General features: G+C 43.6%; 1 protein-coding gene across 5 annotated transcripts in view; it reads left to right on the forward strand.

The window, feature by feature from the left end:
- Window positions 1–17,792, forward strand: part of LOC139371426 (R3H domain-containing protein 2-like) — a 48,405-nt gene extending 30,613 nt beyond the window's left edge. For 3 of the 5 annotated variants that reach the window (XM_071111830.1, XM_071111833.1, XM_071111832.1), the window contains 8 exons: window positions 4,336–4,496; window positions 4,742–4,890; window positions 5,918–6,015; window positions 6,168–6,337; window positions 8,255–8,405; window positions 13,962–14,056; window positions 14,769–14,853; window positions 17,419–17,792. In XM_071111830.1, coding sequence (XP_070967931.1) covers window positions 4,336–4,496; window positions 4,742–4,890; window positions 5,918–6,015; window positions 6,168–6,337; window positions 8,255–8,405; window positions 13,962–14,056; window positions 14,769–14,853; window positions 17,419–17,792 — 1,283 coding nt within the window. The remainder of the gene's footprint in view (window positions 1–4,335; window positions 4,497–4,741; window positions 4,891–5,917; window positions 6,016–6,167; window positions 6,338–8,254; window positions 8,406–13,961; window positions 14,057–14,768; window positions 14,854–17,418) is intronic. The other 2 variants (XM_071111831.1, XM_071111834.1) reach the window with 1 other exon arrangement.
- Window positions 17,793–18,056: the final 264 nt, after the last annotated feature.

Here is an 18,056-nt window from a genome sequence, read left to right on the forward strand (position 1 = left end):
ATTTCTCCGTAATTAATATTACCTGATTGAGCTAATCATGTAAATGTAATTAACTAGAGAGTCGGGGCACCACAGAAAAATATTTATAGAGCTGTTATCCTCCGAATAAACTCTTAAAGACCTAGTAATATTTTACATCAATAGCAGTCAATATTAATCGTCATCTTAATTCAGTCTCATCTGAAAGTTGTAAATTCTTGGTTATCCGCACGAACCCTGGCTAACAAGTTGAATCAGCAATACAAAATTGGGGTTAATTATTTATTTACTAAATACCTAACTAATCACACAGAATTACATATACACATAATTAAATCATAGCTTGATTACAAATTACGTCATAAAGGAAAACGTCCCTAGCGGACGGAACAGATATGACAGCTGGTTACACAAAAGAAAAGGGGCTGGGTTTGAGTGAAAGAGCGGGAAGACTGAGGAACAAAGCGAGAATCTGTGCTATCGTAAATACAGTATCTTATGCATTCTAAATTACCGCCCATTTGGAAAAGGAAAATGCAATAAATATTTAATCTGAGCTGCGCTTCAGTAGGTTGATGGTAGATGGAAGGCCATGTTGCCAAACCGAGTCCTTTGTCCTTTGAAGAATGTCTCTGGTGGTCAATTGGATACTCTGTAGTAACGTTGTAGTAACGTCGTTGTGTGATAGATGGGATACTCTGTCTGTTCCTTCCTAACCTTTGTTTGCAGCTGCTGTTGCTCAACGGCTAGGAGGTATCACTTCTGTAGTGAATAAGAGTTAAAAGTTCATACCATTCGCAACCAAAGCTCACACTGATGTTGGTTTCGTTCTGTTATCTGAACCATTCTGACATCGGACCGTCGTCCTCACATCCTCGGAACAGGAGGTTATATTGTCATCAAGACTTTATATAGGAAGGGAGAAAAGGGATGTGTTTCATAGTTTACAACCTATGTCTCTTCACGTGGGCGGGCCACTGAGTCGGGCCTAATTCACTCATGAAAACCCAAATCTCACATTTTAGAAGCTAAAATCACATTTCATCCCATCACGAAAATGACATTTAATCTTTTCACAAATAATTTCATATTCAAACATTTAAATTGAACAACAATTCCATGTGAATCCGATAACTCTGATGTGTAGACTTTCCACTGTAGAGTTTATGTCATCCTATCATTGATGAGAATGTCTCAGATGACAACCGAACTGACATCATATTCATTAAGTACAAACGCATATGTTCAACTGGTCGGATTACCAGAATATAGTTAATTTCCCCCCACCTTCTGATGTTCCCAGAATCTCTATGTTAACCAAAGGATTTTCAATAGTCACATCAGTAGGGTAGAGAGAGGAAAAGGGGGGGTAGCTTTATGACTGTCATAAACCTACTCCCAGGCCAACGTCATGACACTGACCTTCATATAAGGAACTGGCTTGCATACTTTCAGGATGTAATTATGTTGGACTTATCCACTGCCGTATGAATAAAACCTAGCACTCATCGAACATGGAAAGTGGGGTGGGGGGTGTGTATGTATATTTGGAATGGGTGGGAGGGGATGTACTTTTTTATTTAAAGTGGGGTGGGGGGTGTGTGTGTATATTTGGAATGGGTGGGAGGGGATGTACTTTTTTATTTTTATAAATGGGGGGGGGGGTGAAATATAATTGTATTTTTTATGATTGTATTGCTCTTGTGTGTACACACACAAAAAAAACATATTTTTCTGATCTATTTTGCACAAATATGTTTACTTCCTTGTTAGTATTTCCCCTTTGCCAAGATAATCCATCCACCTGACAGGTGTGGCATTTCAATAATCTGTTTAAACAGCATGATCATTACACAGGTTCACCTTGTGCTGCGGACAATGAAAGGCCACTCTAAAATGTGCAGTTTTGTCACACAACACAATGCCACAGATGTCTCAAGTTTTGAGGGGGCATGCAATTGGCATGCTGACTGCAGGAATGCCCACCAGAGCTGTTGCCAGATATTTTATGTACATTTTTCTACCATAAACCGCTGAATTTGTCACTACGTCCAGCCGGCCATCTGAGAAATGCTCACTAACAGGGATTTAAACCAATTTGTACACGTCATTTGAGAGAACTAAGCTTTTTGTGCATGTGGAATACTTCTGTGATCTTTTATTTCAGCTCATGAAGCATGGGACTAACACTTTACATGTTGCGTTTATATTTTGGTTGGGTGTGATTACATCTGACCATATCCTTGTTCATACAACACCAATTTGTTCTACTTGGATGGGGCTACACGATACACTCCCTGCATCGCGTAACAGTCTGTTCACACCTTTTTTTTACCAGGTTTTAAACATTAAAAAAACCAAAAAAATGTATTGGACATGCTTTTGACCAAAGCCAACTCAATTTCTACACTTCATATTAAAATGAGGTTACACTCACAGTTTGAGAATCTGACTAAGCAGGACCGGTGAAAGCCAGGACTACTGTACACTGTATTTCACTGTGTATATTTGCTGAATAAACATTTATCAACAGTGTGTTGTGTTTTGAGTACAGAGACGTTCAAGGCATAGAGGCACCGAAGTGCTGATTGCCTGATTTGGCAACATAGAATACACTGTGTACGGTAGCTGTTCACTCACCCAGTCAACATGATCAGACCCTTGCCGTGTCAACAGAAACAACGCCAACAGAGCTCTAAAATAACACAAGGATCAAGGTTAGCTAAATACTGGTTCCCAGGAATAAATGGCTATTTTAGTCACCACGTTGTGTAGTTGGGGACAGAAGTACTGATGCAACGAGTCCTGAAAAGTTACCTTGATTACACTCGGAATGACCCTGAGCATAGAGGCAGCAACAAGCCTACCCTCTGCCGGACAGTCATGTTCTGCTTCCTCATATAGGCCCATGGTCTTCCATGACGTTCCCCATATAGGCCCATGGTCTTCCATGACGTTCCCCATATAGGCCCATGTTCTTCCATGACGTTCCCCATATAGGCCCATGTTCTTCCATGACGTTCCTCATATAGGCCCATGTTCTTCCATGACGTTCCCCATATAGGCCCATGGTCTTCCATGACGTTGTGTACAGTCCTTTCTTTCTAGACAGTCTGTGTTAACATGAACATGAAATCAATCTTATTGATACGTCCCTACGTGCATCATTTAAATAATGTATCTTAGTGTTTTACAGTGTATTCTGAAGTTTTTAGCTTACTGTATGTGGATTTGTGTAAATTCTGCGTCTGTATATCCTGTTTATCGCCTGTCTGTATATCCTGTTTATCACCTGTCTCTATATCCTGTTTATCGCCTGTCTCTATATCCTGTTTATCGCCTGTCTGTCTATCCTGTTTATCGCCTGTCTGTATATCCTGTTCATCGCCTGTCTGTATATCCGGTTTATCACCTGTCTCTATATCCTGTTTATCGCCTGTCTGTCTATCCTGTTTATCGCCTGTCTGTCTATCCTGTTTATCGCCTGTCTGTATATCCTGTTTATCGCCTGTCTGTATATCCTGTTCATCGCCTGTCTGTATATCCTGTTTATCGTCTGTCTGTATATCCTGTTTATCACCTGTCTGTATATCCTGTTTATCGTCTGTCTGTATATCCTGTTTATCGTCTGTCTGTATATCCTGTTTATCGTCTGTCTGTATATCCTGTTTATCGTCTGTCTGTATATCCTGTTTATCGTCTGTCTGTATATCCTGTTTATCGTCTGTCTGTATATCCTGTTTATCGTCTGTCTGTATATCCTGTTTATCGTCTGTCTGTATATCCTGTTTATCGTCTGTCTGTATATCCTGTTTATCGCCTGTCTGTATATCCTGTTTATCGCCTGTCTGTATATCCTGTTTATCGCCTGTCTGTATATCCTGTTCATCGCCTGTCTGTATATCCTGTTTATCGTCTGTCTGTATATCCTGTTTATCGTCTGTCTGTATATCCTGTTTATCGTCTGTCTCTATATCCAGTTTATCGCCTGTCTGTATATCCTGTTCATCGCCTGTCTGTATATCCTGTTTATCGTCTGTCTGTATATCCTGTTTATCGTCTGTCTGTATATCCTGTTTATCGTCTGTCTCTATATCCAGTTTATCGCCTGTCTGTATATCCTGTTTATCGCCTGTCTGTATATCCTGTTTATCGTCTGTCTGTATATCCTGTTTTAGTGGCAGCTCCATTTCACTGAGTCAAATTCCTATACATTCAAATGTATTTAGAGTATAAATGTGATTCTTCCATGTGCCTTGCGTGTCACCAGTAGGACCAGGGTTGATAGGTGTGTGGCATACCCAAAATACACACACACACCTGTGTTACCATGACCATGTCCTACATAACCAGCAGCTCTCCAGACCATGATGCCCAGCCAGCAGCCCCAATTCCAGGGAATGATAGGAGTATCCCAGCAGCCCCAGAACCAGGCCCTCCTCACCTCCCAGGGGCAGAGCATGCATGGACAGGTGACGGCCATGATGGTCCAGTACCCACAGATGCCCTCATATCAGGTACATTTATGGTTGTGTGTTTGTGTGTGAGATTGCTACATCTTGTATGCATTTAGGAGTTCCTCAAGGCTCAGTTCTCGGACCAAAACTATTCTTATGTAAAAGCAACGAGTGGGATGTAACTGTTGTAATCCGAACCCGGGTCTCTCGCTCGGGAAACCAGCTATTAGACCAAGAGGATATTCCCTATTGGGCAGAGGGTGTCAACTCCCCTTGGCTACATGTTCATGTGTCTTGCCTCCTAGCAGGTCCCTGTGGCCAGTGACTCTCAACAGGTGATCCAGCAGTACCAGCAGCAGGTCATGGTGCCAGTCAGCCAGTCTGTGCAGACTGTCCAGGGGCCCATGCCCGTATACTACAGCGTCATCACTCCCACACAACAGAACAGCACAAGGTAGGTACATTTTTTTAAAATGTTATTTTTAAGTGGTTTTATAAAGCGTGCTCTGAAGTGCTGGATATATTGTATGGGGAGAACTACTCCCAACATATTGCCTCCAGCAGACCTGTTGAGCTACAACCCAGATAACTTGTTCTAAATAAGTGTCACTTATAATCTCACTTCTGGAATTACAATAATAAACTACACTTAAAATATATATATATATATATATATTTAAAAAAACATTACAGAGGAAATGGCCTATACTCCAGAAGCAGACTGAATCCGTTCATTCCTGAATGAAGTTGAATGTAACTCTTAACAGTAACAAGCCCTCCTGCTGACCGCCTGGCTAAGCAGTAATTGTAAGATACTCTGGGGAAACTGAGCTGTAAGTGAAGTAATTAAAGACGATTGAATTAGGATAGAAAGTCACATGACTGGAATCAATAAACAACCTATTTAAACACTTGAATCTTTATTTTTCTTTGACACATCGCTTCCACACTCTCGCTAAACAAAATATGACCGTTGTGATTGAAGCCTAGCAGCTTATTGATGTGATATGCCTACCGTCTGTGGATGACTGCCAAGTGCTTACAGTGCGTGTGTCTGTGTGTTTCTCTCTGTGTGTGTGTGTGTGTGTGTGTGTGTGTGTGTGTGTGTGTGTGTGTGTGTGTGTGTGTGTGTGTGTGTGTGTGTGTGTGTGTGTGTGTGTGTGTGTGTGTGTTTCTCTGTGTGTGTGTGTGTCTCTGTGTGTTTCTCTGTGTGTGTGTGTGTGTGTGTGTTTCTCTGTGTGTTTCTCTGTGTGTCTCGTGTGTGTGTTTCTGTGTGTGTTTCTCTGTGTGTTTCTCTGTGTGCGTCTCTGTGTGTCTGTGTTTCTCTGTGTGTGTGTTTCTCTGTGTGTGTGTTTCTCTGTGTGTGCGTCTCTATCTGTGTGTGTGTGTGTGTGTGTGTGTGTGCGCGTCTCTGTGTGTGTGTGCGCGTCTCTGTGTGTGTTTCTCTGTGTGTGTGTTTCTCTGTGTGCGTCTCTCTCCAGTCCATCAGTAGGGTACCTGCAGCCCAGCTCAGAGCAGTACCAGATGAACCCATCTACTTCTCCCTGCAACCCTCCACAGATACAGCAGCAATATTCAGGTGAGAGTTCATCTGTTTTCCCGAGCTCTAACTTTATCGATTAGGTTTGGTCAACAACGTTGGCCCTGTGTCGTAGCCCTTATGACGAAGGGTTCACTTTAAAAGTGTAACCTTTTCCCTACAATGCTTTAACTTTGTGTGTGGTGCTACAGGGGTGGCCCCCCCAGGGCCTGGGGTGATGGTCATGCAGCTTAGTGTCCCCAACGGACCCCAGCCTACCCACAATCCTCCTCTGGTCCAGTGGAACCCCTGCAAGTACTACAGCCTCGAGCAGAGACCCAGTAAGCCTGGAGAACTCTACAAATCTGACAACACACAACAGGTACTGTATACAGCACTACTTTAATACTACAACAGGTACTATCAAATCAAATCAAATTTATTTATATAGCCCTTCGTACATCAGCTGATATCTCAAAGTGCTGTACAGAAACCCAGCCTAAAACCCCAAACAGCAAGCAATGCAGGTGTAGAAGCACGGTGGCTAGGGAAAGCTCCCTAGAAAGGCCAAAACCTAGGAAGAAACCTAGAGAGGAACCAGGCTATGTGGGGTGGCCAGTCCTCTTCTGGCTGTGTCGGGTGGAGATTATAACATAACATGGTCAAGATGTTCAAATGTTCATAAATGACCAGCAGGGTCAGATAATAATAAGGCAGAACAGTTGAAACTGGAGCAGCAGCACAGTCAGATGGACTGGGGACAGCAAGGAGTCATCATGTCAGGTATTCCTGGGGCATGGTCCTAGGGCTCAGGTCCTCCGAGAGAGAGAAAGAAAGAGAGAATTAGAGAGAGCATATGTGGGATGGCCAGTCCTCTTCTGGCTGTGCCGGGTGGAGATTATAACAGAACATGGCCAAGATGTTCAAATGTTCATAAATGACCAGCATGGTCGAATAATAATAAGGCAGAACAGTTGAAACTGGAGCAGCAGCACGGCCAGGTGGACTGGGGACAGCAAGGAGTCATCATGTCAGGTAGTCCTGGGGCATGGTCCTAGGGCTCAGGTCCTCCGAGAGAGAGAAAGAGAGAAGGAGAGAATTAGAGAACGCACACTTAGATTCACTATATACAGCATTACTATAATGCTACACTACAGTACTACAACAGGTACTGTATACAATACTACTATAATACTACCATACAGTACTACAACAGGCACTATATACAGCACTACTATAATAATACCATACAGTACTACAACAGGTACTATATACAGCATATATACAGTGCTACCATACAATACTACAACAGGTACTATATACAGCACTACAATAATACTACCATACAGTACTACACCAGGTACTATATACAGCACTACTATAATACTTCCATACAGTACTACAACAGGTACTATATACAGCATATATACAGTGCTACAACAGGTACTATATACAGCACTACTATAATACTACCATACAGTACTACAACAGGTACTATATACAGCATATATACAGTGCTACCATACAATACTACAACAGGTACTATATACAGCACTACTATAATACTACCATACAGTACTACACCAGGTACTATATACAGCACTACTATAATACTTCCATACAGTACTACAACAGGTACTATATACAGCACTACTATAATACTACCATACAGTACTACAACAGGTACTATATACAGCACTACAATAATACTACCATACAGTACTACACCAGGTACTATATACAGCACTACTATAATACTACCATACAGTACTACACCAGGTACTATATACAGCACTACTATAATACTTCCATACAATACTACAACAGGTACTATATACAGCACTACAATAATACTACCATACAGTACTACACCAGGTACTATATACAGCACTACTATAATACTTCCATACAGTACTACAACAGGTACTATATACAGCATATGTACAGTGCTACAACAGGTACTATATACAGCACTACTATAATAATACCATACAGTACTACAACAGGTACTATATACAGCACTACTATAATACTACACTACAGTACACCAAAAGGTGTTATATACACAGAATTTCTGTACTTCCTGTTTACTCTATACCTCTCCCTCACTTACAGAATCCCGTGGACTATTCATAAGGAGGACAGCGTAGGATTCTCCAATGCTGACATGACATTTTAAATGAAAAAATACTAATTTGTGATATATTTGTTGACTATCTGTATTGTGAACTACAGTATGTCTCGTCCTCTCCTCTATCCATGTCCTCCCCTCTCTCTCCCTCCCCCATCCCCCCTCCAGACGAGTACACAGATGCAGAGCAGTCCTCTGTCCTCCCCCACCCAGTCTCCTACCCCCTCCCCCTCAGGCAGCGTGAGCAGTGTCTGTCCAGGCCTCGGCCCTCTGCCCCTACTGTCACAGTTCCCCCGGCCCGGACCAGGGCCCGCACAAGGTAACACCACACAGAGACGGAGACAAACAGATGCACACCGTAACACTAACCATGCACACACCGCATACACAGACACACACACACAAGTGGCCTCCCGAAAGGTGCCCTGGTCTAAGGCGCCACTACAGCCGACTATGACGGGAGTCCCATAGGGAGGTGCACAATCAGCCCAGCGCCGTCCGGGTTAGGGGAGGGTTTGGCCGGGGCTCGCCACGCTTTAAGCAACTCCTTGTGGCCGGGGCGCATGCAAGCGGACTTTAGTTGTCAGTTGAACAGTGTTTCCTGGTTAAGTGAGCAGTGTGTTAAGAAGTAGCTTGGCGGGTCATGTGACGCAGGAAACGTGCCTCTACCGACCCCGTTGGGGAGTTGCCGTGATGACACCAGATCGGAACAACCATTTTGGATGTCACGAAATAAGGGGAGAAAAAAAATTAAAAATAATTTACACACACACACACACCAGTTTGACATGACATGACAAAAAGATGTGCACATGCCACCTTACTGAACAAATGTCACTGTGAGCCGGTAGCAGTCACGCTCATACACACACACACACACACACACTCATACACACACACACACACTCATACACACACACACACACTCATACACACACACATGCTCATACACACACACACACGCTCATACACACACACACACACACACTCATACACACACACACACTCATACACACACACACGCTCATACACACACACACACGCTCATACACACACACACGCTCATACACACACACACGCTCATACACACACACACGCTCATACACACACACATGCTCATACACACACACGCTCATACACACACACATGCTCATACACACACACACGCTCATACACACACATGCTCATACACACACACACACATGCTCATACACACACACACACACATGCTCATACACACACACACACTCATACACACACACATACACACACACACACTCTCATACACACACATGCTCATACACACACACACTCATACACACACACATGCTCATACACACACACATGCTCATACACACACACACGCTCATACACACACACACACTCATACACACACACACACACTCATACACACACACACACACACAGGCATCTTTGACTACGGTGAGCCTCTTTCACCCCCTTCACACAGTGACCCCATCACACAGTGACCCCATCACACAGTGACCTCATCACACAGTGACCCCATCACACAGTGACCCCTTCACACAGTGACCCCTTCACACAGTGACCCCTTCACACAGTGACCCCTTCACACAGTGACCCCTTCATGATGAGCTGTCCATGTTGTTTCTGACCAGCCACCAGCAGGCCCTGAGAACCTAACTCACCTTACCCACATGGCTGCGCTGACCCCAACCCCCCCCTTACACACACACACACACCTCACGCTTGCTTGCCTACGTTATCTGGCCCTTTCACCTACTCATCTGTCCTCACACACCTGACTTGGGTTGCAAAGGGAGGGTATATTACTGGAAACCTAAGTTTAGACATTGTTTTTGCTTTCAGGTTTTTGGGGGAAATGTTATAAGGCGACACGACATCAAGTGGAATTTTTTGGGTACTTCAGATTATCACTGTCCCTCTGTGTCGCCTCATCTAAAATACTGTATATACAATATTTAAATAAGATGTTTTAAAAAGTAAAACATTGAACGACAAAGCAGTAAAATATTATCCTAAATTATAAACCATCAACTTTGTGAATACCAATTCATTGGTGTTTAATATGAGGGTTTCAGCATTTAAATTACCTTTCTTTTTCTACACACTTGTCTTTATTTTACTTTGTCTCTGTGGGCAGCTGTGAAAGAAGTCAATAGTTGTAAGAGTTGCGGAGTTAATTGAAAATAATGGCATTGTTGATTTTAGATGCTTTTTTTCATTCATTAGTCTATTTTCTATTGAATCATACGGTCTATTTACTAGAATCTCATGGACAATAAGGAGACAAAAATAATAATAATTAATACTATATATGAATACATGTTTGTTTTTTTGTATACTTTATTCAAGTGTAAATTACCAAAGTTAACATAGAAAACCAGTGAATTACCACTATTACTTAGCTTGCTCGACACACACACTCCAGTGGAGGCTGGTGTCATTTTTTTTAGGAGGATGCAAGACCCACGATATACAGTGCATTCGGAAAGTATTCAGACCCCTTGACTTTTTCGACATTTTGTTACGTTACAGCCTTATTCTAAAATTGATTATTGATTATTATTTCGACGGCATAAAAAAGCCACTGCATCATGTTGTGGGGGTGCTTTGTTGCAGACGGGTGCTCTTCACAAAATAGATGGCATCATGAGGTAGAAAAATTAGGTGTATATATTGAAGCAACATCTCAAGACATCAGTCAGGAAGTTAAAGCTTGGTCGCAAATGGGTCTTCCAAATGGACAATGACCCCCAAGCATACTTCCAAAGTTGTGGCAAAATGGCTTAAGGGCAACGAAGTCAGGGTATTGGGGTGGCCATCACAAAGCCCTGACCTCAACCTATAGAACATTTGTTGGCCGAACTGAAAAAGCGTGTGTGAGCAAGGAGGCCTACAAACCTGACTCAGTTACACCAGCTCTGTCAGGAGGAATGGGCCAAAATTCACCCAACTTATTGTGGGAAGCTTGTAGACGGCTACCCGAAACGTTTGACCCAAGTTAAACAATTTAAAGGCAATGCTACCAAATACTAACTGAGTGTATGTAAACTTCTGACCCATTGGGAATGTGATGCAAGAAATAAAAGCTAAAATAAAGCATTCTCTCTGACATTTCACATTCTTAAAATAAAGTGGTGATCCTAACTGACCTAAAACAGGGAATGTTTACTAGGATTAAATGTCAGGAAGGGTGAAAAACTAAGTTTAAATGTATTTGGTTAATTAAGGTGTATGTAAACTACAGACTTCAACTGTATATGCACCAGTCTGGCTCGTTGCGAACTGTGTGAAGACCATTTCTTCCTAACATAGACCGTAATTCATTTGCCGGAATTGTACTTAATTATGACATAACATTGAAGGTTGTGCAATGTAACAGCAATATCTAGACTTAGGGTTGCCACTCGTTCGATAAAATACAGAAAATACAGAATGGTTCCCGTTCACTGAAAGAATAAACGTTTTGTTTCAAAATTATAGTTTCCGGTTTTGACCATATTAATGACCTAATGCTCGTATTTCTGTCTGTTTATTATATTATAATTAAGACTATGATTTAATATTTGATAGAGCAGTGCGGTGGTAGGCAGCAGCAGGCTCGTAAGCATGGTTGAAGCACAGTGCTGTCAATGACTTCAAGCCCATCAACTCCAGAGATTAGGCTGGCAATGAGGAACTGAAACGTTAGCTTTTTTACATGGCACATATTGCACTTTTACTTTCTTCTCCAACACTGTGTTTTTGTGTTATTTAAACCAAATTGAACATGTTTCATTATTTATTTGAGGCTAAATTGATTTTATTTATGTATTATATTAAGTTAAAATAAGTGTTAATTCAGTATTGTTGTAATTGTCATTATTTCAAATATATATATATATAAATATAAATCGCCGATTTAATCGGTGTCTGCTTTTTTTGGTCCTCCAATAATCGGTATCGGCGTTGAAAAATCATAATTGTTTGACCTCTATTAAAAATGATAACTTTTAAATATTTAATTTTTTACATTTGTATTATTCACTGAGGAGGATGGTCCTCCCCTTGCGCTTCTGAGGAACCTACACACAGGTTTGTTAAAACACAGGTCTGTTATTCCTGGCATTGAGAGATGAGTCCCAGCCAACTCCTGGTTCTCGCTCTTTCACCCACTTCCACAGTTACCCTTTCACACAGTGACCCCTTCACACAGTGACCCCTTCATGATGAGCTGTCCATGTTGTTTTTGACCAGCCACCAGCAGAACCTAACTCACTTTACCCACATGGCTGCGCTGACCCCGCCCCCCCCCCCTACACACACACACACACACACACACACACACACACACACACACACATCACACCACCTTGCCTAGCTTGCTCTTTCACCTACACATCCATCTTCACACACTGCCTCAGCTGACTGTTTACACTCTACACACACAGACACACAGTTATCCTGGCCTTTCACAGACACAGTTATCCTGGCCTTTCACAGACACAGGTATCCTGGCCTTTCAGACACACAGTTATCCTGGCCTTTCAGACACACCTTTATCCTGGCCTTTCACAGATACAGTTATCCTGGCCTTTCACAGACGCACAGACACACAGTTATCCTGGCCTTTTACAGACACACAGACACACAGTTATCCTGGCCTTTTACAGACACACAGACACACAGTTATCCTGGCCTTTCACAGACACACCGTTATCCAGGTCTTTCAGACACAGTCATCCTTGCCTTTCACAGACACACAGTCATCCTTGCCTTTCACAGACACACAGTTATCCTGGCCTTTCACAGACACACAGACACACCGTTATCCTGGCCTTTCACAGACACACAGTTATTCCTGCCTTTCACAGACACACCTTTATTCTTGCCTTTCCCAGACACACCTTTATTCTTGCCTTTCCCAGACACACAGTCATCCTTGCCTTTCACAGACACACAGACACACCGTTATCCTGGCCTTTCCCAGACACACAGTTATCCTGGCCTGTCACCGACACAGTTATCCTGGCCTGTCACCGACACACCTTTATCCTGGCCTTTCACCGACACACAGTTATCCTGGCCTTTCAGATACACAGTTATCCAGGCCTTTCACAGTCACACAGTTATCCTGGCCTTTCACAGTCACCAAGTTATCCTGGCCTGTCACAGTCACCAAGTTATCCTGGCCTTTCACAGACACACAGTTATCCTGGCCTTTCACAGACACACAGTTATCCTGGCCTTTCAGTCACACCGTTATCCTGGCCTTTCACAGACACACAGTTATCCTGGCCTGTCACAGTCACCAAGTTATCCTGGCCTTTCACAGACACACATTTATCCTGATCTTTCACAGACGCACCGTTATCCTAGCCTTTCACAGACGCACCGTTATCCTAGCCTTTCACCTAAAAACAGACAAACCGTTATCCTGGCCTATCACAGACACACAGTTATCCTTGCCTTTCACCTACACACAGACACACAGTTATCCTGGCCTATCAGACACACAGTTATCTTGCCTTTCACTAACTCACAGACACACCGTTGTCCTAGCCTTTCACAGACACGCAGTTACCCTGGCCTGTCACAGTCACATAGTTATCCTGGCCTTTCAGACACATAGTTATCCTGGCCTTTCAGACACATAGTTATCCTGGCCTTTCAGACACACAGTTATCCTGGCCTTTCAGATACACAGTTATCCTGGCCTTTCACAGACACACAGTTATCCTGGCCTTTCAGATACACAGTTATCCTGGCCTTTCACAGACACATCTCTCCCCAACTTGCCCAGCTAACCCTTTAAACCCATGTTCACTTTTTGATTCTGGCTCACACACATTTCATATTTCAGTTTGTGTCCTGTGCCGTGTGTGTGCAGGTGACGGGTGCTACTCTCTGTTGGGCCAGCCTCTCCAGTACAGCCTCGGTCCCTCTCCTCTCATCCACAGCCAGACCAATTACAGCTCACATCAGGTACTGTGTCTCTCTTTCTCCTTCCCTCCATCCCTCTCTCGTCTCTGTTCCGGGCCTCCGCGTCCCTTCAAGTGTAGCCTATAACCTATAACCAGCCTATAACTAGCCTATAACCTATAACCAGCCTATAACCTATAACCAGCCTATAACCAGCCTATAACTAGCCTATAACCTATAACTAGCCTATAACCTATAACTAGCCTATAACTAGCCTATAACCTATAACCAGCATATAACTAGCCTATAACCTATAACCAGCCTATAACTAGCCTATAACCTATAACCAGCATATAACTAGCCTATAACTAGCCTATAACTTATAACTAGCCTATAACTAGCCTATAACCTATAACCAGCCTATAACTAGCCTATAACCTATAACCAGCATATAACTAGCCTATAACCTATAACTAGCCTATAACCTATAACCAGCCTATAACTAGCCTATAACCTATAACTAGCCTATAACTAGCCTATAACCTATAACTAGCCTATAACCTATAACCAGCCTATAACCTATAACCAGCCTATAACTAGCCTATAACCTATAACCAGCCTATAACTAGCCTATAACCTATAACTAGCCTATAACCTATAACCAGCCTATAACTAGCCTATAACCTATAACTAGCCTATAACCTATAACCAGCCTATAGCTAGCCTATAACTAGCCTATAACCTGCTTGACCCTGGTGCTGTTGGTGCGTTTCAGAGCCAGGTAGGAATGAAGCATGGGGCGAGAGGGAAGAGACAGACGCTGAAGTCTCAATCTACAGACCTGGGGACCACTGACGTAGGTAAGACATCAGACTTCTTCATTACAGTGCATACTCTAGATCTACAGACTATCTTATGCTTTCACCATCACACACACACACACACACACACACACACACACACACACGCACATACACACACGCATATACCACACATACACACACACACATACCACACATACACACATACTACACACACATACCACACACACACATACACACATGCCACACATACACACATGCCACACATACCACACACACACACAAATACCACATAAACACATACCACACACACACACATACCACACACACAAATACCTCACACACATACCACACACACAAATACCTCACACACACACATACCACACACACATACCACACACACACATACCTCACACACACACATACCACACACACACATACCACACACACACATACCACACACACACACACACACACACACACACATACACACACGCATATACCACACATACACACATACTACACACACATACCACACACACACATACACACATGCCACACATACCACACACACACACAAATACCACATAAACACATACCACACACACACACATACCACACACACAAATACCTCACACACACACATACCACACACACATACCACTCATACACATACCACACACACACATACCTCACACACACACATACCACACACACACATACCACACACACACATACCACACACACACACATACCACACACACACATACCACACACACAAATACCTCACACACACATACCACACACACACACCTCACACACACATACCTCACACACACATATACCACACACACACATACCACACACACACATACAACACACACACATACAACACACACATACCACACACACACATACCTCACACACACATACCTCACACACACATACCACACACACAAATACCTCACACACACATACCGCACACACACATACCACACACACACAAATACCTCACACACACATACCACACACACACCCATACCACACACACACAAATACCTCACACACACATACCACACACACATACCTCACACACACATACCACACACACACATACCACACACACAAATACCTCACACACACACATACCACACACGCATACCTCACACACACATACCACACACACAAATACCTCACACACAAATACCTCACACACACATACCACACACACACATACCACACACACAAATACCTAACACACACATACCTCACACACACATACCACACACACACATACCTCACACACAAATACCTCACACACACAAATACCTCACACACACATACCACACACACACACATACCACACACACAAATACCTCACACACACATACCACACACACATACCTCACACACACATACCACACACACACATACCACACACACAAATACCTCACACACACATACCTCACACACAAATACCACACACACACATACCACACACACACACATACCTCACACACAAATACCACACACACACATACCACACACACACATACAACACACAAATACCTCAACACACATACCACACACACACATACCTCACACACACATACCACACACACATACCACACACACAAATACCTCACACACACATACCACACACACACATACCTCACACACACATACCACACACACACAAATACCTCACACACACAAATACCTCACACACAAATACCTCACACACACAAATACCTCACACACACAAATACCTCACACACACACATACCTCACACACAAATACCTCACACACACAAATACCTCACACACACAAATACCTCACACACACATACCACACACACACATACCACACACACACATACCTCACACAGACATGCCTCACACACAAATACCTCACACACACATACCTCACACACACAAATACCCCACACACACATACCACACACACACATACCTCACACACACAAATACCTCACACACACATACCTCACACACAAATACCCCACACACACATACCACACACACACATATCACACACACATACCTCACACACACAAATACCTCACACACACAAATACCTCACACACACAAATACCTCACACACACAAATACCTCACACACACATACCACACACACACATACCACACACACACATACCTCACACACACATACCTCACACACACATACCTCACACACACATACCTCACACACACATACCTCACACACACATACCTCACACACACAAATACCCCACACACACATACCACACACACACATACCTCACACACACAAATACCTCACACACACATACCTCACACACAAATACCCCACACACACATACCACACACACACATACCTCACACACATACCTCACACACACAAATACCTCACACACACATACCTCACACACACATACCACACACACAAATACTTGATCTTTATTTGTCCTTTATTATACCAGGCAGGTCAATTAATAATACACTTTTATTGACAATGACTGACTGGAATAGTTCTGAATGTATTCATTCAGTTGTTGTATGGAAGTTATATTAGTGTCTTGTCTGACCTCTGTCTTCCTGTCTCCAGTGGTGAGTCGAGTGCTGGAGGTGACAGATCTCCCAGAGGGCATCAGTCGCCCTGAGGCTGAGAAGCTCTTCAACCAGCTGTCCATGTGCGGTGCGAAGATCCAGTGGCTCAAGGACCCGGTGGCGGGGGGCCGTGGAGGCTACGGTGGACCAGGAGGGCATCGTGGTCCTGGGGCTGGGATGGGGCCTGGAGGGGGGAAGGGCGACGGCAGCGACCCGGCTCACCTCTACACGGTGGTGGCTGTGTTCCCTTCCACCATGGCTGCACAGAGTGCTTCCTTCAAACTCAACAACAGTGGGGCGAGCCTCTTCAAACTGAGGGCCGCCAAAAAGAACTATGACCTAAGAGTCCTGGAGAGGGCCAGCTCCCAGTGAAAAGGAAGAGGAGGGGAGAGGGCCAGGTCCCAGTGAAAAGGAAGAGGAGGGGGAGGGGGCCAGCTCCCATTGAAAAGGAAGACGAGGGGGAGAGGGCCAGCTCCCAGTGAAAAGGAAGAGGAGGGGGAGAGGGCCAGCTCCCAGTGAAAAGGAAGAGGAGGGGAGAGGGCCAGCTCCCAGTGAAAAGGAAGAGGGGAGAGGGCCAGCTCCCAGTGAAAAGGAAGAGTCCTGGAGAGGGCCAGCTCCCAGTGAAAAGGAAGAGTC

The sequence above is a fragment of the Oncorhynchus clarkii genome, chromosome 17 (assembly GCF_045791955.1).
Source record: "Oncorhynchus clarkii lewisi isolate Uvic-CL-2024 chromosome 17, UVic_Ocla_1.0, whole genome shotgun sequence".
Taxonomy (NCBI): domain Eukaryota; kingdom Metazoa; phylum Chordata; class Actinopteri; order Salmoniformes; family Salmonidae; genus Oncorhynchus; species Oncorhynchus clarkii.